Source organism: Aspergillus mulundensis (assembly GCF_003369625.1).
Source record: "Aspergillus mulundensis strain DSM 5745 chromosome Unknown scaffold_5, whole genome shotgun sequence".
Lineage (NCBI taxonomy): Eukaryota > Fungi > Ascomycota > Eurotiomycetes > Eurotiales > Aspergillaceae > Aspergillus > Aspergillus mulundensis.
Genome location: NW_020797893.1, coordinates 2,417,676 through 2,441,842, shown reverse-complemented (window position 1 = coordinate 2,441,842; position 24,167 = coordinate 2,417,676). Strand labels below are relative to the sequence as shown.

The following is a 24,167-nucleotide window of genomic DNA, read 5'->3' as shown; positions in this document are numbered from 1 at the left end:
TTCTCTATCCTCTCACGAAGCAGACAGACTCTAACTATGCCTCATCCGTTCTACTACCGATCATCATATATCTCGTCAAAGATGCCATACGCTTACAAGGAGCTGAAACGAAAGCGCACCCTTGCGAGAAAGCAAATCATCAACGCCACTACCAACCTGCTTCACGGAGACCCCTTGAGTCCAAGCCGCAATGGCCAAATTTACAGCCCGGACGACCACGGAGAGAACTGGGAGACCGCGTCGGAAGAGTCAGAAGAACCTCAAGGTCAAGAGGATACAGGAGACACGAAAACCCCGACAGAATGTAAGTACCTTTGCAGTTAATGACCGCGTCAGCATACCTAGAGTCCGTGCTAACGACTCCCCTTCTCTCTTACAGTCAAAGGCCTCAACCCCAACGACCTCGATCTCCCCACCGCAACCGCCGAAGCCGCCAGCGCTACTCCAAAACTCAATTACTACATCCTCACCCCTATAGCCCGGAATCTCGAGTGGCGGCTCGATAGCAAAGGCGAGCCAGTGAGGAAGAGCCTCCCAATAAAATCAATGGCCATCATGGGCTTTATGCAGACGCGTGGCCCAGAGCCTACAGAGCCATGTTCTGGGTGCAGGGATGGGAAGGGTCCATGGCGGAGGTGTGTCACTGGCGAGCGGGACAAGTCGATGGGAAGGTGGAAGTGCGCGAATTGTCGCTTCAGTCGGAGGCACTGCGATCTAGGTGAGTATTTGGGTATACCAGCGAGATGGAATGCGGTGCAGCAAGAGAGTGGCTAACCACCCGGTCATCCATCCAGGCCCTAATACCGGGGACAAGCAAAGCGGCAATTCTGGCAGCAAACCCTACAAGCGTCCGCGCCTGAGCTGCGAACAACCAGAAATACCGGCACGGAAGTTGACCATCACCACACTGAGATATCGGCCAGGCCAATCTGAGGATTCTGCTCGGCTCCCTCTCTTTCAGCAGCCTGCTCGGCTCCCCCATTCGCCAGCGTCCCGAGAAAGATCCAAAAGCCTGGAAACTATTGGCAAGGACGCAGCCGGCAAGCTCAATATCCGCCTTCAACCTGCGAAGCCGGATCGTCACCGAATTGGGACCAACAACGCGAACGTGGGCCGCAATCTAACGTCTCGCCATGATGGGAAAGTGCTCAAGTTTCCCATGGGAAAGGACGCTCTTTTTAATCTTCCGATACTGCTGCAGGCAGAACGAGATTTGAAGGCACATGTTGAGAGGGTGGAGAGAAGGATCACTCAGCTGAAGGAGAATGAGAAGGCAAGCTGGGATCGGCTGCAGGTGTGCTAGGGCCTTCGTTTCAGACGAGGGCAGGAACTCGGGTTGGGACGAACCGCTTGTTTTAATTAGCACCTACTACTTTCACGATAGACCTTAGTCTTCAAAAATTGAACCATACCCGACTTGGCTTCTTGTTAGCCGTCCCGTGGCAAGGAGAAGTGTGTATGGAGTGTCGATAGTCGCAAGGCCTTTGGAGGTGCAACGTGCCTCCGTTTGACGACCTCGCCATCGGCCAGAACCAACATGACTAGTAGATTCCATGGCCGTTTGACAGCCTGGTATTAGTAGTCAATCTCTGACAGCCCTCATCCTGGTTATTCAATCAATCCATCGTTCCATCGAACTCTCATCATCTTTTTCTCCAACCAGTTCGATATGGCGCATAGAAAGACATACTCTCACAAGCTTGTCTTTGCTTTGGAGATATCCCATTTATCCACTCATGCTCTGTCATGCTCCCGATGCCCAGTGCCCCTGGCTGTTCAGCTATGCAGTGAATGGATCCCAATAGAAGTCTGGGAGTAGACTGGGAGTAGGCACTCCCAAACTTCATCCATCTCCCCTTCACCGGACGAAGATGTCCATACTCCAGATCTTCAGCGAAGATGGTATATATACCACCCATCCCCACCATCCCTCTTGACCTCTCCATCTTTCCCCCAATCGACCCTCATCTTCCCTCCAATCGACTCTCATCTTCCCTCCAATCGACTCTCATCTTCCAACCTGCTACTGAACCGCATACCCATCATCATTATCAAGCACAGTTGTCAAACATATTTGTTCCATTTTCCAAAGTTCTCATCATGGACAAGACATCTGCAGACAAAGACACTTCCAAGGGGAACTCTGACCGCGGAACCCCTAGTACGACAGTCCCAGCTTCGACTTTTGCTTTTGCGCCGGGAGGAAGTCCCTTCGTCCAGCGGGACAATCGCGGGAATATGATCATGAATACCCGTCAAAACGCTAGACGAGTACATGGGACACGGCCCCGAATGCGACCAGCAGGAACATCGCCAGGACCGGCCTCTGTACGGGCGCTAGAGCCAAAGGTCTCCGACATGCGTCGCGGAGAAACTAGGCTTCGGGATGAGCCTCAGCGCGATGGCCAATCTGGACGAAAGGATGCGAAGAGCAACGATGAGAACGTGAACAAGGATGAGCATGCGAATGGAAGTGCAGCATCAGCAAGCATTTCCCGCGTTTCGCTGCCAAAATCAAAGCGTACGTACCTTGAGCCCTATTTTCCCACCCCATCCTCTTGCATGTAAGTGCCTCAGTATAGGGTCAGGCTAACATGTACTTATGCAGTACCCCCGACTCGAGCACAATCTGAGAAGCCAAACAGCACACTAACCAGCAGCATCCGTTCCAGTCCCGGTTTCCAAGGGATAGATGCGTCCGAGAACGCCCCAATCTACGACCCGGGCATGAATGACCGCACAATCGACATTCATGCAACCCATCCGGTTCGCCGGCCCCTGGACTGGCTCGTGACAAAGCGCCCCGCTGCACTTATCCCACGCTGGCAGGGGGATAGGCGGGATCTCAAAGCCGCATTTATCCAGACGCGAGGGCCCATTGCTATGACCGCTTGCACGAATTGTCAAGAGGGAAAGGGTATGTGGAAGAAGTGTGTGGAGCGGATTCAGCTGGAGTGGAGGAAGAGTGCTTGTGCCAATTGCGTCCAGTCAGGGCAGCGTTGCTCAAATGGTATGTTTTCCTCTTTTGCTGCTTTTTGAGTCGGCGCGGAGATAATGTTGCTGACCATGGTTGCTAATCTGTTCTCTATAGACGTGGAATCTGCTCCTTTGACCGCTGACTCCGACAACGCGCCAGCCTCACAGCTGCCGATGCAGGAGACACCCTCACAGACGGCGTCAACGCAGACGGCACCGATGCAGGAGATATCCTCACTGAAGACATCTTCACAGGAGACGGCCTCGCTGAAGACATCCTCTCTAAAGACATCCTCGCCGAAGAAATTGTCGCAGAAGATAGCATCGCAGGAGACGGCCTCACAAAAGACAGCCTCAGAGAAGACAGCTTCAACGAAGACATCCTTGCAGGAGCCAGCCTCGCAGAAGACCTCCTCACACAAGACATCCTCGCAGGAGCCAGCCTCGCAGAAGACATCCTCACACAAGACATTCTCACACAAAACATCCTCACACGAAACATCCTCGCAGGAGCCAGCNGACATCCTCACACAAGACATTCTCACACAAAACATCCTCACACGAAACATCCTCGCAGGAGCCAGCCTCGCAGAAGACATCCTCACACAAGACATCCTCACACAAGACATCCTCACACAAGACATCCTCACACAAGACATCCTCACACAAGACATCCTCACACAAAACATCCTCGCAGGAGCCAGCCTCGCAAAAGACATACTACTTGCCAAAGACAATCTTACACAGGACATTCTCGCAGGAGCCAGCCTTGCAGAAGACTTCCTTGCCAAAGACACCCTCAGAGAAAGTATCCTCGCAGGAGACAGCCTCGCAGAAGGCACCGTCCAAGGACACTCTGAGCCAAGCCAGCCGCGCGGAAAGCGCACCCCGGCAAGCGAAAATCCAAGCAGCCAAGAAAGTCAACCAGGTCCAACAAAAACCGAGCAAAAGCCGCAAACCTGCAATTGACACCGCTGCCGTTATACCGAGTTTCCCAGCACCGTCAGTCCTAGCAGCGATTTCAGCTGCAAGGCCACGAACAGCTAGCACGACCACTGGCGCCAATGCCACACTAGCTTCTGCAACACCAGCTCCTGGGATTGCGAGTGGGACAAGTGCAGGGCGCCCTTTCTTTGACTTGGGTAAAAGCTTGTCAAAGCGCAAGAACCACATTCGACGCGTCACCATTGACAAAGCTACCGGTAACCCGTTGCCTTTGAAGGAAGGGGATGCAAAAGAGCCTCCCCGCCTTAAGCGGCCGGCAACGGAAATGGATGAGTCTTCTGAGAGGACCAAAAAACAAAAGACCAAGTCGGGATAGCAGGCTAAGGGCCAAGGAGCTTGAGAGATTGAGTGTGAAAGTCCTCTTTGTGTGTAGAAAAATCGGCGCAAGCGAGCTGTGGCCAAAAACCTTAGAAGTGTCGCGGGTCCTTGTAAAGACTTCTTGGATAGTTGCTGAGATCTGGATACGATCTGTGGGTATTTCAAGTGGCATGTAATGTTCTGTCTCATATGCAGCGCGTCGATTTCGTTTTTCTCTTAGTTCAGTCATGTACAATGTTATCTTAGTCTATGTAGGTTGGATAGATCCAACAGATCAAGAACTTTTAGCATTTAATCAATGTTTCGCACATCAAGTATTCCAGGTTCTTATTCCAACCCCTTGTGGTCCTAGCAGCCTAATCGGGTAACACCCCACTCACCCTCCAGCTCCAGCTCCATCTCTATCTCCCTCCTAATTTCATTCCTCACTCTTGCTAATCGAAACCCTTCCCGTCTGTCCTGAACTAAAACCTACCATCAAACTAAGCTACTAAGCAGAGCCTTATACAAGGCCATCGATCCGCCCATCTCGTCGTCCCAGCCAAAGGCTTAACCGCAAACCAAGGTGCTGCGTGCAGCCGCCGTCTCATCAAGGGATTCCCCTCGCGGTAAGAGCGACTTCTGGCAGAGGCCGATAGTTCCAGCGATGAGGAAGACTCAACGCGTTTTCGTCAGGAGTCTCGAAGCACAATGCCAGTACTTTGAAGAGAGGAACACGAAGAACAAGCAGGGAACATTATCCCCTCGGCGAATATGCAGTATTTTCGGTAATGAGCCAACAAATACGACCCAGCCTCAGCCCCGAACATCGCACCCGCGGATGCCAAAGAAGCAAATCCCAATCTCGCCGGTCTCACGATGCTTCCACTGGCGCGTATACTCGAACGGCTGCTGATGGCTCTGGACACCTTGTGCGGCAATGTTTGAAAAGTCCCAGACGGACAGAGATGGTCAACAGAAGTCACTTGGACCCAGTTTCCATGCCTCGCTTGCACTCCGGGAAACGAGCCGTGGTGCATTTGTCTAGCTTTTCAACAGCATGATAGTACCAGCAACAGGAAACACTCCCGTTTGGGTCCACCGCGACTAGAGCACGACTCTCAGCAACGGCAGCGGCAACAGCTTGATTCTGGATGAGCAGCGCAGAGGTGCACCTGCATGCCTGCTCATACTCTCGCTGCTACTACATCACCGACCCTCATAGCTCCCCGCAAATGTAAATCCCAAAACAACATTTCAACCGCTCATAATGGGCCATATCAGCAGACTCGCTTTTGCGAGGGACACTCCATCGCATGCTATGGGACATCAATTTCGATTCCAAACCCTCGAGCCCGGACGCTGGTAACTGCGAATCTCGGTGCCTACCAACTACCTGCAGCGCACCCGCTCCTGGACTCCTGGGTCGGGCATTCACTGTAGCGTACGATAGCTCCCGATTTCCACCTACCTGGACATAAAAGCACTCATCTTCCGCCCTAACCGCCCACTCATCTCAACCACATTCTACTACTATCTCACATCCATCGGTCCAAACACCCATATCCACAAAGTCCACTGCAATCCGTCTACCAATACAACCGCCTGTACCAGCTCTTCAGAATGGCCTCTCCGGATGACCCCAAACTCGCTCAGGCTACCGGCGAGCGGCTTAACAATGTCATCCGCGGACCCGTTCTCCAAGCATGCACGCTGGCTCTCCACCCGAAACACTCTCATGCGGAAGTCGATAAAGGCAGCGATGAGAAGGGCCCGAAGGGTAGATGCACTCCAAAACCAATGCCAAAGGACATAGCCCTAAATGTGGAACCTGGAAACATCCGCGGACCCGTTCTCAAATCGTGCACCCTGAGTATCCGCCCGAAACGCTCTCATGCGGAAATCGCGACAAGCCGTTGTGAGGAGGGCCCGAAGGATAGATGCATTCCAGCACCAAAGCCAAAGTACATAACCGGAAATGTGGAACGTGGAAACATCCGCGGACCTGTCCTTGAAGCACGCACCCTAAGTCTCCGCCTGAAACGCTCTCATGCTGAAATCGAGATAAGCGGTGATGAGGAGGACCCGAAGCGTAGGTGCACACCGGGAGCAAAGCCAAAGTTCAGAAGAAATGTTGGACCTGGAAAGCGTAAGTCCACTCTCCACTCTTTCAAGCTTAACATAGCAGCTATGTGCCATAGTGGCTAACAAGAGTAACAACTAGCGGCCCTTGGGATCCAGCCCATACCCGAGCGCTCTGTCAGAGCAGCCAAAGATGGGGCAGCGCTCAGGGCTTGGGACGAGTTTTCGACCGACGGTGATGATGTTTGGTTCATCTGAATTTGAAACAGATGTATAACGACCTCGATCGTCTCGAGGCCATGGCCGTCAAACACAAGAATGATCTGGAGTGCATGCTGCAGACAACAAGGGTTATGGAGCGTGAGCTTGCCAACATCCGTCCGTTGGTCTCTCATCCCAAGGCAATTGAACAAGCTGAAACGACAGAGGGAACGGCAGCACCTACCTCTAGCCAAGTTGAGAAAGATGCAGCGCAGTAAGGGCTTGTATCTGCAGTACAAAGAAGTCTTCATGTTCCGCTAAAACTTGTCATGTATTTCTTTACTGTTCATCGGCATTATCTTTTCGTTCCACCAGGGAGAACTATCTTCCAACAATGTATCTTCTGAGAGCTTTTCTGAGATCTTATCTTCAAGGAGTTTACCGTCAATTAAGTATGTTGTTTCTAACTTAAGAATCCTCAAAAGAGCAGATCACGTAGATGCAGGCGGATCTTTACCGTAGCCCTCCGCCCTTCCACGTCCCTCTGCCACCATCTCTGGATGTCTGGCCCAACATCCTCCCATCCATCCTCAAGATCCTGGAATGAATGCCAGATTCCAGCAACATCTAGTTTGTCACAACCTCACCAAAGCAGAGCCTGACCGCAACTCGCGCGCCTCACAGCCGAATGACCGAAATACGCTCGCTGGCAGCGCAAGCACCTCGCCTGCTGGAGCTCAGACGACAAGGCCGCAAACCGCTACAAACCAGGCCCGTCGCTCGAACGTGCTCCCCTCATCCTACGAACGCAGGCCTGGCTCGAATCCGTTCGTCATACGGAAACAGCAGCAGCATCTGGTTCAGGAACGACGGCCTCCACGCACAGGCGTTCAACGGGGCGCTTTTTGGTCTGGACCTCAAGTGAGGCCGCCTAGGGACAGTCATAGCGTTAGAATCACTGGCGGGAGCGCCGGCCGGAGAAGCAGATGGGATGCCGGTCACGAAGAAAGCCCGGGTTACCGACGCAGACGGAGTTGATAGCAGACTTGAGGACGATTAAGAGGGGAAGTGTAAGTGTTGAAACACTTGGTCCATCATTACAGGGAAGGGTTCGCTTTTGTATATTCTCTATCTACGCTGATATGGAGGCCATGCATCCAGTACCCCCGTCAGAGTTCCGGAGCCAGAGTGGGCGTCCATCTGGTAGAGGCAATTACGATCTCCATTATGAAAACCAAATTCAATTACATCAAAGAGGAATTCCGCGTAACGGGGTTGAGCGAGAAGCCATAAATAGCCCACATGGGGAAGATCCTCGGCTGGCTGCGGGGGGAGACATGTCCAGTTGGAATACCAGGTAAGGAGAGGTCCGCGGTGATATTGTACATAGTAATGCGTCAGGAAGTGTTCTTGAGTCCACTGAGACTGAGATGATGAGAGACAATGCACAGGCGAATAATCGACCATCTGTCACCACTGGAAGTCCCCCCACCGTTGGAGCACGTCATCTAAATATTGCCCCCAAGTCGGCCAGCCCTTCATGGAACGCCTGCTGGACACATGTTGAAACTATAGAATCCACTTCGATTTGTCGGCATTCGGGCCCTCATCTGGGGCATAATTTTCTTCATCGGGATACTGAGCGAGACCCCAGTAAATCCACTCATTGTCTTCCCATTTGCCGTCATCTTCGTCGGAGCTCACCGGTTGTGAGTGGTTAAATCCAACAAGATACCTGTCGAACATAAAGTAAGTACCGCTTCAGGTTGTTTCTCACATGCAGGAAAGATCAGTCGATTCTGACTTACACTTTGGAGGACTCGGAATCCCAAAACAGGTGCCAAAGCGCAGCCATGCAGGGTACGACACCAGCGCGTACACATTCCCTATTATAACGCGGCAGTCAATGTCGATATCCTAAAACAATGTTGACGCAAAACGAACTCCCAAGCCACCCTGAAGGCCTCGCGTATCTTGTTACGCTCATCATCGGGATAGTTCCAAAACTTGTCCTCAGTCAACCGATCACCGGGCGCATGCTCCATTAGAATGTAATGAATAAAGCCACCAGGAACCATTTCATTTTGTTCTTGTACCGTTTCCCTGTGTGTCCTAATGTGTGGGGCGGCCTGGCAGTTGTTCTTCGTAAGGATTTCGAGGGGTTCGATCTCCCACTGCGCATAGCGCGGAAGATTTGTATTATCGGCTTGCTTCGCACGCTCGGTACTCGAAACGAACTCGGCCCCTGCCCAAGGAATCCTTGCTCTGTTAGCTTGAGTCGATCGAATAGCTCTCAAAGAAGTCAGGGGGGGGGGGTGTTACTGCATGATGATCTTCATGAAGGCCACGTCGTCGGGATCGCTGGTGTTTTGACAGCGAAAAGCACCATATGCTGCACTGGGCTTTCCATAACTGATGTTGGACTCGCTGGCGACATTGTGCTCTTCTGCCGACAACTGATCGTTCTTGTCGCCCAGTCTTTCTACCAATCGCCATGTGGACGGCTGGTCTGAGTTACCCAGCTCAATGAGCCGGCCAACCCATCCGTCGAAAAAGGGCTTGCTGTGCATGAGAGCTTCGCGGATAGATGACAAGTCGAAGACGTTGGCAGCTTGAGTGAGAATCGGAGGGCGAAGGATGAGAAAGAGGGAGAAGGCGGGGGAGATGACGCAGAAAGTTTCGGGTTCCAATTCAAACGAAGTCATAACATTCCCATCCAATCCATGTTTCTAGAAGGACCTCGCGTGGTGAACTGTACACCTCTGCTCGCAATAGCACGGAAGTAGAAATAGTTACAGGATCATCTTGACACAATCATCAAGCTGATCCGCAAGCTTGAGGAACAATAGCCGCGCTTTCCTTGTCCCGGATTATTCCTTTTTACCTGTCTATCTATGCTCAATAATGTACCAGGCAATGTCTTTGTAATGCCCGGAGATAGCCATCACGTTTCCCATCTTTTCTTTCTTTTCATTTCATCTCGAGACTCTTCAAAGCTAAAGGAAACTGCTAGACATACTGCTTCAATTTCCTCAGCCAGCATCTTATACACATCATCAAGGGACGGTTGAGGAAACCATCTTTGTTTCCATATGTTTCAAACGCCCTTCCCTTTTCAACCATCTCTGAGTGTCGCAAGTTCCTGGATTGACAGCCACATTTCAACGAGATTCACTTTGTCTCCCAACCCTTACCTTCGAGAGAGCTTACTTTACCTCGAAATATTGTTCCCTTCGACAGGCCGAGTTGGTCGTCCCTCACCTAGCCTATTTGAACTTCCGGCTGACAAAAATCTATCCTGACCCCGCCAACCCAGTTATTCACTCCAAGATGAGGGGGAATATTCTGGTACCCTGCTGTGAAGCCGAAGCCTACTACTTACAATGGTGAATACCGAAGTGGGCTTATAAAATGCTACAGCCCTTCGAACCCATTAGCATCCAGAATTCGATATTTCCCCATCAAGTTCAGATTATTCTCGGACACGCTCGGTGATGATGCATCGAACTTCCATCCCCACCGTTGACTCCAATCCCAACCCGTCCGAGTCGCGGCCTAAAATGGCAAATCAGAACACTCTCGAGGCCAGCTATGGGAACGTCAAGGAACTCTACCATTCCAAAATCTTCCCATCTACTTACTCCCGCAAGCCTGGTTCGAATCCGCTCATGGTACCCAAACAGAAGCGGCAGCCTGGCGTTAAGAAACTCATGCGCCACGACGGTTTCTGGTCTACAACTGGACCTAGACTTCAACCTGCAGACGGATGCCGCGATGGATCTGTAGGCAACATAGCGCTGGATATCGCGGAAGATGAACCGGCAGATGCAATTGAATATCAAGCAGGATTATGGGGCAAAGTTCCAGTTGGTAACGGAAGCCAACTTGGAGGCAGCGAAATTCCAGATCTGCAGTGTAAGTCCTTTTCTCTGATGCACAGGTTTATCGCAAGGTGATGCCAGCCTAACGTGGAATCTCTTTATGCAGCGTCCACGACTTCCGTTACAATGCGGGAGTCAGAGACACATCGGGTTTACGCGATTCCAGCGCCACATGAACAACCTCGAGAACAGGAAATCCCCAGGGGTCCCGCCGAACCCACCATCCCCAATGTCTTAGCCTCAAACCTCCCTATCGATCCAGTCATAAACCGGAGCCAGACTATCGCCTACTACCGCAAACTTGCGGTGCTCCGCTATTTAGAGTGGCGAGATCCTGCAAATCTCCGCAATGACGGCGGGTTCGGGCCTCGCGGCACGCAGGGGCCAGACTGGACTGGTTCACTGACGGATTTAGATGCAGCATTTATACAGACGCGAGGAAGAGAAGCAATCAGGCCTTGCGTCGCGTGTGCGGAGGGACGTGGTTTATGGCGCACCTGCGTGGAGAAGCTAGGCGAGAAGAATAACGGGGTCTGTGCAAACTGTCGCCAGCACAAGGGGTATTGCAGTAATTGTAAGTCCACTTGTGTTTCCTTTTTTAAGGCGTTTTTGTTCTTAAAGTGCTTACAAGCTGCGCATCAGATATCGACGGCTGGACCACCGGAAATAAAACACCCGGGCATCTCAACGACCATGCCAATGAGGCAAAGACACACACTATTCCCGGCACCGGGACTTGCGCAATCCCCAACCAGAACCGGACCTTAACACTGGACGTTCTACTTCCTCCATCCAGGGCTCGCACGGTAACCCCGATGCCAGAACCTAACCGCTTCGACGAAGGTGAATACGGCCAGGTCGTTGCATTCCCTCTTAGCGGAGAGGACATCAGCGACCTCTCGCTGCTGGTGGAAGCGGCTAAGGACGTGCGCAAGCACGTCAAGGTCATTCTAATGCAACGGGAGAAGCTTCTAAAAGAAGCCGCAGAGCGTGCCCGAATGCACCAGCAGGAGCAAGAGCCGGATCTGTGGGGAGAAGTCTGGAATAGCAGGGGGCTACGGTAGTGGATGGGTCTTTCGTTTGCAACAAGCCGGGGGAGAAGCATAACCAGGTACAACACGTTTGGGAGGCTGGAGTCTACTGTATTGGACCTGGGTTTCGTCAAGGTGGTGGGTCACCGCCCAAGGGGCGACGATGATGTACCATGCACCCGCAGTTTTGTATCTTTAGTCATTAGAAATTATATTTCTGTTACTCTTTACACTGATTGAGCTTGGACTTGGGAATGACTCTGACTTCAGAATGTCACTAGCAATGTAGCTTTCTTGCAGTAAGTACAGGTGAAGGTGCGCCTATTATGATACATCCGGTTTAGATGTTTGAGGGTCACGTAGTCACATTTCTCCTATTGAATTGCTTTCTCAATAGGTAGACGAGTAGGTAACCCCAAGTGGACATCTCCGGTCACTGTGCCATGCACTGCCGTGGTGAATAACCCTAACCGAACTTGGCGTGTCACCGTAAAGTTAGCCATGCCCAGGGATAAAAGCAAACCGTTTCCCCCGGCTGACAGCCATCGAAAACACCTCTCTTGTCTTTCCCTACACACACCGTATTGCAGCAAACAGCCATATCTCAAAACGCGTCCATCCACCAAAGATAACCGCTCCAAGATGACGAACACGACCCGACTCCTCCAGCGCGAACGACAACCGTCCCTGGTTCCAGTAGGCGCTGGCCCTCGAGGGCAGAAGCGGCCTCGCGCGGCGGCGGAGATCGGCGAGGAGGATGAGGACCGCGTACAGCGCCCATGCAAGCCAGAGCCAAGTCTAAGCCAGGCGCAACCCTCGAGAAATCAAGGAGCTATGGGGCTACCCCGTGAGCCAAGTAAGTGTACCATGATCTGCTGCCGTTGTCATGGTTTATATTAATGCAAGTATGCAGTTCAGGGCCTCGACCCCCAAGACCACGGCCTTCCCATCGCGACCGGCGAAATGGCGCGAAGGAACCCTGCGCTCGCACGCTTGATGGCAGCGCCCTACCGTCGAAAACTAGACTGGCGGGATGGATTGCTTGGAAATCCTGTGCCCAGGGCTTTGCCGACCACTTCGCATGTATACTCAGCATACATGCAAACTCGCCATCCCGAGGCAACGGCTCCCTGTATCCACTGCGTCTCAGGCAATGGACCGTGGAAGACGTGTGTCGTTGCTGAGCTCGACAGCAAAACGAGCATGTTTCGCTGCGTCAATTGCCGTTATAGTCGGTATGGGGGCTTTTGTGGGCTGAGTGCGTTTAACCAAGTTCCGGATGAAGTAGAGCGTCTTTTATCGATGCGTAACATGGCTAACTCCAAGAATTGGCTTGCAGATAAGAGGGTCACCGACGTGGGACAGCTTCCTAAGACGCCAGGAAGCCCATCGCGGCCAGAGCCAACACCGACACCCTGCGCACCTCCTCCCGAGTGGGTTCCACCTCTTTTCATGTCCCCTGCAAGACATTATGCTCAACGACCCAGTTTGCCCTCGCCATCGCTGCCCTTCCGCGGTGCGCGATGTGCGCAGCCCATCGAAAATGCCGAAAGAAAGCGCATCGGCGCCCCGGGCCTGGCCAATACTGCGACTGCAGCGGCGGCGCAAACTAAACCCACCGAAGCCTGTCGGGCGCCCTCTCTCGCCGACGGAAACGTTCTCCCGTTTCCACTCGGACAGGACGCCATCCGTAATCTTCCCTTGCTGACACGCGCCCAGGCAGACCTGGAAAACCACCTTGCTATCATCGAAGAGCGGATCCGCGATCTTCAAGAGCAAGAGCGCAAGGAGCGGGAGTTGGCGTTAACTTGGGGCCAATCTCGTCATGGTCGGCGTTCGGAATCGCGGCTATAGCGGAGGGCTATGTGTCTAATCGCAAGATTAGCTTAGCGAAAACATCTGCGGACGTGGAGGTATAAAGCAAGCTTGGTTTCGTATAGTTTATCTACAGTTGGGCGCGCTTTGCTCGCGTTAACATTTTCTGGATCTCGGCCATCTTACCTTCGCAATGCACCGCTCTTGCAGGCTTTATTCCGTTTCACCATAGGCCTTCATCGTATCAAAGTGACTGCGTAGATCTATACCGCGAAACCGTTCAAGTCACCTCGTTCAATCTGGATCAAGGTTGTCAACATTCATGGAATTTTTTCACCCGGTTGTTCAGAGCGTGTCTTGCATGATTTCATAGTCCGATGCGCTACGGTAGTGAATAGCCCTAAGTCACAACCATTCAGTCACCAACCACAATTATCCCACCCTGTAACAGAATTTGGCGCAACCAGTCCATTCTCCATTCCGAGTCCGTTTTTTGAACGCTGCCGAATCTTCTCGTAGCCAAGAATCGCCTTTGCAGACAATACGTCAATCGCGTGAGCTCGCATCCTGTATACAAGCAATTAAGCAGCTGTCGAAAGACCGTCGGAACTTCCTGATCTATGAGCAAGCCGCTATAATGTTCACCTGCACAAACGCTCTGCCCACCTGCACCGCTAAGCGTAGGATTTGCGGTATCGGAGCGCACAACGAGGACTGGATCCTTCCGCGGTTCAAACGCCCACGTCTAACCACCGGGACGAGAACCGAGACAAAGGTGGAGCAGGACAAGAAGAGTCCGATCAGGGAGGAAACATGCAACGAAGGGGTCGATGTTTGCGAGAATGCTGCATCTGCATCTGCATCTGAAGTCCAAGTCGATGCCAAGGTCGGAGGGCAACTCGAAGGTAACGATCTTTCCATCCACTGGTAGTCAAGGTTATATGATAGACTAGCAGGGCTGGGCTAACCTTCAGATAATAGATACACTCGTGCCGGGCGTGGCAATCGGCGGCCTCCAGACTCCAGCAGATACCCAGAATATCTTGATTCAAAGATATATGGCGCTGCCCGCCGTGCGGGATTTGGATTGGCGAACCGACCGCAGGAAGCGCCCGGTCCATCGATCCCGGCTTGACGAGTTTACCCTGCTGGCAAGTTATATCCAGACGCGAGGCACAGTCGTGGAGAAAGGAAAAATATGCCTGGGGTGTATGCATCGGCAGGGACCTTGGCAGTCGTGCGTCGTCGGGTCATTGTCTGAAGGGCCAGAGGTCGGACCAGAAGAGGCGGGGAAGAGACGCAGGGCATGTGCGAATTGCTGGACTCAGCCGGGCAGGAGGTGGACGTGCGGGATCAGTAAGTGCAACTGCATCTGCTCATTTTGTGCGATGCACGGTGCCGTGGCTAATTGTTCCTTAGACGTTGATGCTGAAACCGATGCTGCCAATCTGGCCATGGTCAGCGTTGAGATGCCCGAGGATGGATTCTTTGTACTGGAGGTTGGACCGACGCAGCGGGTGTACATATCCGGGGTTGAGACGAGGGTCCACCCGTTGCGACAATTGCGAGAGCTGGAAGAAGAGGGGATGGAGCAGATCGTGGCAATCTGGGCTGCCTTGGGCGAGTTGACTGGTGGCGGGGAGCTTTGCTTAGGCTAGACGGGGTGGGACAAGCCTTGTGGTGTTTGCTTTCTTTCGTTTGTTGGCATTCCTTACACTGCGATGTGCACTCAGACCTTTGATTCATCCCGGCCTAGATACACAATATATCCTTGTTTTGTCTTTCCGCTGAAGCTGTTCTCCTTCCTTTCATGGGCTGCTTCTCAGAGTGCTCTTATCCTTTCTCCTGCGCTGACTTCGTGCCCATGGAGTCCCAAACCGATTCATTGCATTTGGCTACCTCAGTTTTAGCCCGCCGAACTTCCTTCATTAGTGTGAAGTCAAGGCCATGGCCAAAACGTTAACAGGCGCAGGCAAAGTGAAGGCCGGGAGCCTGGAAAGCGTGCGCCTATTGATGGCGGCATGGGTGAATCGTATTGTCCGTTGTCTATTGTCTCCGTCATTGTTGGCAGTGACTGCCATCTCTCACCCTTGCACAGCAGTCACCATCCAACTCTCTCGACCTTGTCACCTCCGCCTGCACACTGTGAATACAGCGTCCATGATGGCCTATATAGCTTTCCTGCTTTTCCGGCCAGTCTGTTCCCATCTCTCTTCTCTCCATATTCCCGGCATCCATCATTCTGGACCATCTACTCTCAACCCACCATCCAAGTCAATCCAATCGTGCCACAACGTACAACCGAACCTCGACCATGGCGAAACCAACCTTCAGCAAGTCCTCCAAGCACATCTCCAAGCGCGCCCCGCAGCCCGCCCAGTCTGCCTCGACTCCTCCCTCCAACAAGACCACTCAATCCGACGCTGAGATGGACATCGCCGACGACCTCGATGGCGTGTGCTTGGACGTCGCCCACAGCACCTCGAACTCCGACTTTGACATCATCGTGGACACACCCGCCACTCTCAAACGCTCCCGCTATGCCTGCGAGATGGAAGATGAGGTTGACTTCGGCGACGATGAGCCCGCAACCATCCGCCGTCGTAGCTCTTCTCCACGGCGCGATAATGTGAATGAGGACGCGGATATTGAGGATGGCGAGATTGAGTTCAAAGGTCAAGGCAGCGCAGCTGACCAACGTAAGTCCCTTGACCCAATCCTTGGCCGCGGCACACATTTGCTAACAACCATGCCACTCTAGACCCTTCCAACGCGAACTTCCCGGGCGTCACTGCCGACAACGTCCCGATCATCCCCAAGGGAACAATCAACAAGACCATCCGCTACTACGCACCCTGCCCCATCGTCCGCTCCCTTGACTGGCGTGAGCCCGATGGACCTAACGTTGGCGAAGGCAAGCCTTGGACCGGAGGAATCGGAGACCTTGAGGCTGCGTTCGTGCAGACGCGTGGCGCCATAGCAAAGTCTCCCTGCGAGTCCTGCAGCGCTGGCAAGGGTCTCTGGAAGTCATGCGTCGAGCGCCTCGGCTCGAAGAATAACGGGATTTGCGCCAACTGCTGGCAGGCTGGTGGGTTCTGTACCAACTGTGAGTTCATCCTTTCTCCTTACCTCTTTGCAGCAAAACGTACTGAGATATTATCTTTCATGTAGTCAACAAGCAGGCCGGTGATGCGTCCGCGCCCCGTGCACATGGTTTTCGTTTCCGATTCAGGAACCCTAGACCCGGACCACTCAACGTCCGAGTTGATTCAACTCGAATGAATGCGGCTAGGGAGAACTATGAGCTTCGCAATGCCCCGGAGGTTATCCCCTTCCCACTCGGTGCGGAAGCAATCAACAACCTGCCTCTCTTGAAACGCGCCCGACAGGACCTCTGCGAGCACATCGCGCGAATCGATGCTCGCATTGACATGCTTGAGATGAAGGAGAAGCTGCAGAAGGAAGCTGGAGGGGAGATCGCTTGGGATGAGATTTGATCTGTTGTCGTCGTGCGGACAGTCGGCCTGGCGCTTTGGGTGCCTAGGTGTATACCTGACTGGACTTCAACCATATACCTAGATCTACCTGCCTAGTAGAGGCTTTTCCTGGTTATCATGCAGACCAAGCCTCCTCATCTGTCATCTAGGCAGCGGCGCGTTTGATTCGCCCGATCTTGCATCGTTTTTCGTGCTTGAGCTGGTCTCAAAGCCATACTTTGCTTTGCTTTTTTTCCGGGTTTCTTGGTTTTTGGTTCACACTGCTGACGCAGACATTATATTTACCTCTATCAAAGTTTCCCTAGGTAATTCTACTAGACACCTAGACGTAAACCTAGTATCGTAATAACGTAACATCTACAGCACTCGCCTCATCGGCGGAGCAAGTAGACCATCGCCATCACTGTCTCAGCGACACGATTTTGAGGTACTAATATCTCTTCCTACCTACCCATCTCAGTACACGGCTTCTCCTCTTACCGTAAAATTGATTTCGCGTAAATATAATATCTGCCTTGTTTATGCAGCAATAGTGAGCCACATGTTAGTAGTTCTATGTCACGCCAAGTACCGTACGGTATGTCCAAAGCCAATAAAGCCAGTAAAGTCCCAGGTAAAGATCTCCAGAAGCCTCGAAGATGCCAGAACGCCGCCTGCTATCCTCATTTCGCCAAGCGCTCATACGTCGCCCCAAACTCCGCATACCACTTCTCCACAATATCCCGACTCATCCCCGGCGCAATCACAGTCTCGCCCTTCTCCAGGCTCCCAGCAACAGACTCCATAAACTCCTCAACGCTCAACGCATTCGGATTCTTGTCCTTCTTATTATCATCCGGGTCCTCGCGGTCCCGATGCAAATCCGTCCCCACAGACGGCGGCGCAATCTCAACAACCCGGATCTTCTCGTACCCCCCGCGGCACAGCTGCGTGCGCAGCGTCATCGACCAGAAATGCAGCCAGGCTTTCGTGCCGTTATACACGGGGTTGATGACGGAGAAGGGCACGAACGCCAGGATCGAGGAGACGTTCATGATGACGGCGCCGTTGGGGAGACGCCTGAAGTGTTCGAGGAGTCCGAGCGTTAGATGCATTGGGCCGCGGACGTTGATGTCGATTTCCTGGTCTGCTTTGGATAGGAAGGTTGCTGGGTCGTCGTTTAGCACGGAGAGGGGGCGCTGCACGCCGGCGTTGTTGATTAGGCAGTCGAGGTCGGGGTACTTTGCTGTGATGGTCTCGATGAACTCGGGGATCTTGGTGGTTACGCCTGTGTCGAGGACGAAGTAGTCTGTTGCGCCGATTTCCGTAGCTGTTGCGCGCAGGGTCTCCTCGGTGCGGCCGGCGATGATAACTTTTTTGCCTTTGGATAGCAGGTATGCGGCCAGGGCTTTGCCGATGCCACCGCCGCCGCCGGTGACGAGGGCGCAGTTCAAGGAGAGGACGTCGGACATGATCTTATGTAAGGTGAGGTACGTTGGTATGGTATGGGGCTGAGAGCTCTGGCTGGGGCACCCGTCTATTTATCTCGGCTTGCCGGGTCAACGGTGGAGCCAAACTGGATCTGCATTTCAAGGACTGTGGATTTCGGCGGGTTCCAGGTTTCGCAGAAGATAGTTTGATTTGTCACCGCGATGAAAGTCTCCGAAGCTTGAGAAGGCGATTTATGCTTAAAAGCCGGGCATACAACCGCAGTCTTGGGCGTGGCGTCATCCCAACGCACCTATCTAACACAACCACCCTGCGGCATCTACCATGTCCACACCCACCACGCAAACCGTCTACCGACTAATCGGAGAACGAACCTCCATCCACAACATCCAGCCCTCCTCCGAGCCAATCCCCACAGCCTCGAAACACGAGCTCCTGATCCGCATCCGCGCCGTCGCCCTCAACTACCGCGACATCGCAATCAGCTCGGGGCTGTACCCCTTCTACATCAAAGACAACGTGATCCCGTGCTCCGATGCCTCCGGCGACGTGGTATCCGTCGGCGAGGGCGCGCGCGGTTTCGAGATCGGCGATAGAGTCGTCATCTCCTTCGACGTCGCGAACCTCTACGGGCCCCAGCGTGACTGGACGACCGGGCATGGAGGCCCCATCGACGGTATGCTGAGGCAGTACATTGCCGTCCCTGCGGCGGCGGTCGTCAAGGTCCCCGGCGGTTCTGAGGCGCCGCAGAGCTACAGTGAGCTGGCGAGTCTGGTTTGCGCGGGGCTCACGGCGTGGAATGGGCTTTTTGGCGTGCAGCCTTTGAAGCCGGGGCAGGTTGCTCTTTTCCAGGGTAGGAAGACTATCTTTTCTCAGCCCTGGTGCATTAGGTGCTAACACGGTACGGGGCAGGAACCGGCGGAGTCTCGATAAACGGCCTCCTCCTCGCCAAAGCGGCCGGCGCGAAAACAATCATCACCTCGTCTAGCGACGAGAAGCTCGCGTACGTTCAAAAGAAATTCGGCGCGGACCATGTGATTAACTACAAGACTACCCCCGACTGGGCTTCCAAGGCCCTTGAGCTTACCAACGGCCGCGGTGTTGACTTTGTCCTTGAGAATGGCGGCGCTGGAACCATTGCCCAGTCCATCAAATCTATTGCATTTGGTGGTGTCGTCTCGGTTATTGGGTTCCTTGCGCAGGCGAAGCAGGAAGAGATGCCTGATGTTGCGGCACTGGCGATCTCCAGGGGGTGTATTGTACGTGGTGTGACGATTGGCCCCGTTCAGATGCTTGAGGATCTTGTTCGATTTGTTGGGAACAAGGGGCTACGACTTCCGGTTGAAAAGGAGTTTGGTTTCAGCCGCGACGATGTTGTGGGTGCTTTTGAGTACCTCAAGTCTGCGCAGCATGTTGGGAAGGTTTGTATCAAGGTCGACTAAACGTTCTCAAGCAAGGCGCCATTTTCAGCAGCACTGTTAAGGTCTCGATGCCGCGCGAATTTGTATGCTCAAATGTATCATATGCAGAGTGGAAGAAATATATGTAATGATTCCCAAAAATGAACAGCCACATTCCGAACCAGAGCACATATGCAATCGACCAACTGCAAAAGCTAACCCAAACCAGTAGTACCCATCGCCACTCAAGTGCAAGTCTCCGTTTCCCACATCCGTGGATTGGGCCACGAATCCTCCTTGCCTGATACTCCTTGTACATTGAGAACATGGGACGATTAATCGACGTCTCACCGGCCCAAAGACTTGCACAGCCCGCCTAGTCTATACACGAAATTAGCACCTTCATTCCACTGCCAAGTAGTCAAGCCAAGAAAGAACTCACACGAGATACTGGCCGTAATCAGATAATACTCGATGCAATGTTGGGTGCAGCCCGAGCAGGCGCCGAAGGAAGCTATATATCCCCTGGTTCTGGAGACTCGGCTGAACAAGGGCTGAAGACTGCAAACTGAGTCGGCCCCAACTTAATGGATCCCTGTCCACATTCAAGCTCAGCTGGCGACAGACTCGGAATGATCAACTGGGCCTGACTCGCTCTGGTCAGAAAGTGGAGTTTCCGTTGGAAATCAAACGGAGTGCAGTCTGAACTCCTCGAGAAAGTTCTAGCCAACGAATTATTATCGCTCAAGAGGGGGTTAAAGCCTACCTGTGTAGAAATATATTTGAGCAGCCCAAAGGCCCCAGGAACCGGGTTGTCGGTACATCAGTAGGCTTGATCCAGGCAGCCTTATGGCTAAGAACCCGCCGAAGAAGTGTATGCACACTTGGGTCAAAGCCAGACCTTTCATCAGGTCGCCCCTAATATGTGAGTCCCACGCGCATCAAGCCAAGGCGTGTCGGCGCTATTTTGTAGCTAAATGGATGAAAAGCACTTCTCCCCTGCGGTCAGTCAACGTGAGGACGTTGCTCCGAATTGCTGCAGTAGTTTTTTTGTGGTCGGGAGGCAACCATAACTCCTTCTGACCATGTATCGTAAGCCAATAGCCGTCATCTGATTCCACAGCCAGTCCTCTTTCATCCCTGCAGCAGTCTGCGTTCCACCCCTGGTACCAAGGATGAATGTCAAAGGTCCCGCGATCGGTAATAAGAAGTGGCCCAGTCCTGGAGAACTCAAGTTCATAGGCAAAGCCATGAGCACCAAGCCCACTTGTGGATATAGAATGCTGGAGCTCGCCATTAGTGAGAGACCAGAGCTTGATAGTTTCATCGTTGGAGCTAGATGCAAGCAGGTGGTTGTCCGGAGATATGGCAATGCACCATATCACCCCAGAATGGCCTCTAAGAACATGAATTCTCTTGGAGATGAAAGCTTGGAGATTGTATCTAGCTAGGCCACGATAGTAAAGCTATACTTGGTATGGCTAACTAAGCTAATAGGCAAGGGCTATAATAAGGCAAGTAATATATTATACTTTAATACCCCCCTTGCTAGGAGCCTTACTAAAAAAATAAAGTTAAATATATTTTTTAAATAAAAAGTAAATAGTAAAATATAAAGTAATAAAAAATAAATAAAGTGTTATGGTAGGCCGCCCTCGTGTATAAATAAAATAAAGGTTAAAATAAAAAATTATAAAGCTATTTAAAAATTACCCCCCTTACTAAGGCATTTTATATTAAGTTACTTAATAAAATAAAAATACTAAACTTATTTAAAAGGCTTAATAAGGCCATTAATAGCCTATTTTTTAATATTAATATAAATAAATTTAATATTACTAGCGGCCATTTTTTTTATAAATAAAATAATATTTAATTACCACGTGCTTTATATAGGTATAAAATTTTAAATTTTTTAATAAGGTAATTACACCTTAATTATTTATATAAATAAATATTAATTTAGTAAAAAGTATTTGCGTTAAAGCAAGGCGTAAAATATTAAATTTAGTAAAAAAAAGTTAAAGCTATAATAGTTCTTAAGTTATAACTACTTAAAAAATATACTTTAATTTTATTAATAAAAGGGCTATAGTAAATTATTTTTTAAAAAACTAGCTAATTAGCCTATTAACTATTTTAAAAATATATTTAAAAGTAAAAATATAGCTATTAGCGTGAGCACTAGCTTAATTAATATTATAATATTTAATAAGGCCTTTACCTTTATATTAATAAAAAATAGTAAGGTTTTTTAATACCTTAAAATAGTAAAAAACACGTGTTAAGGCTATAATATAATTTTTTAAAAAATTTATTATATAGCAAGATAAAAGTATAATAGTAAAAAAAATATTTAGGCGCGTATTAATAAAAATCTAAATAAAAATACTAATTTATTTTTAATATAAAAAAATCTTTTTTATTAAGGCCTTGCTATTAAACTTTTATAATATAACTTTAAAATTATATAAAGTTATAAAGTTTTTATAGTTTTTAAGGCTAAATTATTTTAAAATATTTTTAATATAATATTTTTAAAAAAAATAAATATTATTATTTATATAGTAAATATTAATATTAATAAAGCAAGTAAGTACTTTATTATTAGTAATTTTAAAGGCGCCTTTAAGCGCCTTAATAACCTTTATAATATTATTTATAAATAAAAAAAAGTATAATATTATTTATATAAAAAAGAATAAATACTTAGCTGCAGGTAAAGACTAAATAATTTACATATATTTTAGTAAATTTAAGTAAAATAAAAAGGCTAGTAAGTATTTTATACCACTTTTTTAGTAACTACTTTAAATTATATAAGGTTTTTAAAAGTAAGCTATATTTACTAGTAATCTTACTACCCTTAGGTAGCTTAATAAAAATCTTTTTAAAAAAATTTATGTATAAAAAGGTAATAATAATATTAAAAAAGTATAGTATCTAGCTATAGTAGGCAGCTAGTATAATAAAAAGTTTAAAAAATATTAATTTAATAATAGCTATATATATCTTATAAATCTTATAATTATAGCTAGTAATTTAGTAAAAGCCTTTAATAACTAGGCAAGCTTTATAAATACTATTATATTTAATCTTAAATACTTATTTAAAATTAAGAAGGTATATTCCTTTTTAATAATTAATAACGTGCTATATATTATTAAAAAAATAATTATTAAGCTTTTTATAAATAATTATAATTTTTTATTTACCTTTAAATAAAAAACTATATTTATATATATTTTTAGCTTATAGCTAGTATTATTTAGGGTTTTAAAAGTAAAGTTTTATTTATCTAGCTTGCTAAAATTTACTATAAAAATAATATTATTAATAAAGCTATTAAGGGCAAGCTTATAATTTATAAAAAACCACGCGAGATAGTTTAAAAAAAGGTTAAAATTATATATAAAAAAAAGTTTATTCGCGCTTATTAATTTAAAATACTTTTTTATAATTTAACTTAGTTTTTTTAAATAATTTAAGCAGTGTATTTTACTTTCTAAAAATAAAAAATATTAAGTATTAGCCCTTAAAGCGTGAGTATGTTTTACTAGGCTATTATAATTTTTATTAATTATACTTAAATTACTTTTTTAAAAAAAAGGGGGGGGGTTTAAAGCAGGATAATATTAAGGCTTTATATTATATAACCCTTAGACTAAAAAGTTTAGTATAAATATTAAAAAAAATACTAATTAGTTAGTATTTTTAAAGCCACTCCGGGTTATAAGTAGTATTATTAAAAAGGTTTTTTTAAAATAGTTTTTTTTATTTTAGATTTATTTTAAAAGGTTAAGAAATAGGGTTATAAAAAGTAAAAATATTTTTATAAAAATTTAGTAAAGTTTTAAAGCCTAGGGGCGTATATTTTTATTTTTAAAAATATAATTTTTTTTTATTTATTTTACTAGTAACAAGGCGTGAAGCATTAAGATTATATTTATTAATAAATAATAAAAGGGAAGTACTTAATTTTTTAAAAATAATATTATAGGTAGTAATAACTTACTTTAACTTAAGGTTATAAATTTTATATAAATTTTTAAAGTATTTAATAAAGCGGCCCTTAGCTATATAAGAATTAATTTTTATTTTATATATTTTTTTAAAAATAAGGTAAAAGTATTTATATTTTAGCGCGTGCTAGTAAAAAATATTAAGTTATATTTTATTAAGTACTTTATAAGGCGTTTTACTAATAATTTTATAATAAAAATAGTTATAAATATAAATAATAGCAAGAACTAGGTAATCCTAAAAAAACTTTAAAAATTAGTTTTTTATTATAATAAATATAACTAGTTTAATAATATAATAATTTTTTACCTTAGTAATTAGGTTTAGCGCTAAGTAATATTTTAATACTAAATTAAAAATAATATTGTAGTTTTTATAATATAACTTTAATAATTAATATTTTAAAGTATTATTATAGTAAATATACTTTATTTTTAACTTTAATTATATTTATAGCTAGTTATAAAGCTAAAGAAATTTCTTAAAAAGTTTTTTTTTTTTATAATAAATACCTAGTAAAATTAAAAGGCC

At 48.4% G+C, this 24,167-nt stretch overlaps 11 protein-coding genes across 11 annotated transcripts; 9 read left to right on the top strand and 2 right to left on the bottom strand.

Moving 5' to 3' along the window:
- Positions 1 to 81: 81 nt before the first annotated feature.
- DSM5745_06072 (DUF3716 domain-containing protein) lies at positions 82 to 1,303 on the top strand (the record flags this gene model as incomplete). Its single annotated transcript, XM_026748088.1, has 3 exons — positions 82 to 304; positions 380 to 718; positions 795 to 1,303. The coding sequence occupies 3 exons, from the start codon at positions 82 to 84 to the stop codon at positions 1,301 to 1,303; spliced, it is 1,071 nt and encodes a 356-aa protein (XP_026603920.1).
- Positions 1,304 to 2,100: 797 nt separating this feature from the next.
- DSM5745_06071 (uncharacterized protein) lies at positions 2,101 to 4,297 on the top strand (the record flags this gene model as incomplete). Its single annotated transcript, XM_026748087.1, has 4 exons — positions 2,101 to 2,521; positions 2,609 to 3,010; positions 3,092 to 3,904; positions 3,975 to 4,297. The coding sequence occupies 4 exons, from the start codon at positions 2,101 to 2,103 to the stop codon at positions 4,295 to 4,297; spliced, it is 1,959 nt and encodes a 652-aa protein (XP_026603919.1).
- Positions 4,298 to 5,901: 1,604 nt separating this feature from the next.
- On the top strand, positions 5,902 to 6,839 carry DSM5745_06070 (uncharacterized protein; the record flags this gene model as incomplete). The annotated part of the gene is made up of 3 exons (XM_026748086.1): positions 5,902 to 6,427; positions 6,503 to 6,603; positions 6,630 to 6,839. The coding sequence occupies 3 exons, from the start codon at positions 5,902 to 5,904 to the stop codon at positions 6,837 to 6,839; spliced, it is 837 nt and encodes a 278-aa protein (XP_026603918.1).
- A 325-nt stretch (positions 6,840 to 7,164) lies between these two features.
- Positions 7,165 to 7,599, top strand: DSM5745_06069 (uncharacterized protein; the record flags this gene model as incomplete). Its single annotated transcript, XM_026748085.1, has 1 exon — positions 7,165 to 7,599. The coding sequence occupies one exon, from the start codon at positions 7,165 to 7,167 to the stop codon at positions 7,597 to 7,599; it is 435 nt and encodes a 144-aa protein (XP_026603917.1).
- Positions 7,600 to 8,130: 531 nt separating this feature from the next.
- Positions 8,131 to 9,266, bottom strand: DSM5745_06068 (uncharacterized protein; the record flags this gene model as incomplete). The annotated part of the gene is made up of 4 exons (XM_026748084.1): positions 8,131 to 8,296; positions 8,370 to 8,447; positions 8,506 to 8,820; positions 8,884 to 9,266. The coding sequence occupies 4 exons, from the start codon at positions 9,264 to 9,266 to the stop codon at positions 8,131 to 8,133; spliced, it is 942 nt and encodes a 313-aa protein (XP_026603916.1).
- An 855-nt stretch (positions 9,267 to 10,121) lies between these two features.
- Positions 10,122 to 11,506, top strand: DSM5745_06067 (DUF3716 domain-containing protein; the record flags this gene model as incomplete). The annotated part of the gene is made up of 3 exons (XM_026748083.1): positions 10,122 to 10,476; positions 10,549 to 11,016; positions 11,085 to 11,506. The coding sequence occupies 3 exons, from the start codon at positions 10,122 to 10,124 to the stop codon at positions 11,504 to 11,506; spliced, it is 1,245 nt and encodes a 414-aa protein (XP_026603915.1).
- Positions 11,507 to 12,115: 609 nt separating this feature from the next.
- On the top strand, positions 12,116 to 13,327 carry DSM5745_06066 (DUF3716 domain-containing protein; the record flags this gene model as incomplete). The annotated part of the gene is made up of 2 exons (XM_026748082.1): positions 12,116 to 12,329; positions 12,387 to 13,327. 2 exons carry the CDS (start codon positions 12,116 to 12,118, stop codon positions 13,325 to 13,327), a joined length of 1,155 nt encoding a protein of 384 aa, XP_026603914.1.
- Positions 13,328 to 13,925: 598 nt separating this feature from the next.
- Positions 13,926 to 14,946, top strand: DSM5745_06065 (DUF3716 domain-containing protein; the record flags this gene model as incomplete). The annotated part of the gene is made up of 3 exons (XM_026748081.1): positions 13,926 to 14,193; positions 14,270 to 14,644; positions 14,708 to 14,946. The coding sequence occupies 3 exons, from the start codon at positions 13,926 to 13,928 to the stop codon at positions 14,944 to 14,946; spliced, it is 882 nt and encodes a 293-aa protein (XP_026603913.1).
- A 656-nt stretch (positions 14,947 to 15,602) lies between these two features.
- Positions 15,603 to 16,785, top strand: DSM5745_06064 (DUF3716 domain-containing protein; the record flags this gene model as incomplete). The annotated part of the gene is made up of 3 exons (XM_026748080.1): positions 15,603 to 15,987; positions 16,050 to 16,394; positions 16,460 to 16,785. 3 exons carry the CDS (start codon positions 15,603 to 15,605, stop codon positions 16,783 to 16,785), a joined length of 1,056 nt encoding a protein of 351 aa, XP_026603912.1.
- Positions 16,786 to 17,447: 662 nt separating this feature from the next.
- DSM5745_06063 (putative Short-chain dehydrogenase) lies at positions 17,448 to 18,236 on the bottom strand (the record flags this gene model as incomplete). Its single annotated transcript, XM_026748079.1, has 1 exon — positions 17,448 to 18,236. One exon carries the CDS (start codon positions 18,234 to 18,236, stop codon positions 17,448 to 17,450), a length of 789 nt encoding a protein of 262 aa, XP_026603911.1.
- A 301-nt stretch (positions 18,237 to 18,537) lies between these two features.
- On the top strand, positions 18,538 to 19,655 carry DSM5745_06062 (zinc-dependent alcohol dehydrogenase family protein; the record flags this gene model as incomplete). The annotated part of the gene is made up of 2 exons (XM_026748078.1): positions 18,538 to 19,066; positions 19,126 to 19,655. The coding sequence occupies 2 exons, from the start codon at positions 18,538 to 18,540 to the stop codon at positions 19,653 to 19,655; spliced, it is 1,059 nt and encodes a 352-aa protein (XP_026603910.1).
- Between the last annotated feature and the right edge of the window lie 4,512 nt (positions 19,656 to 24,167).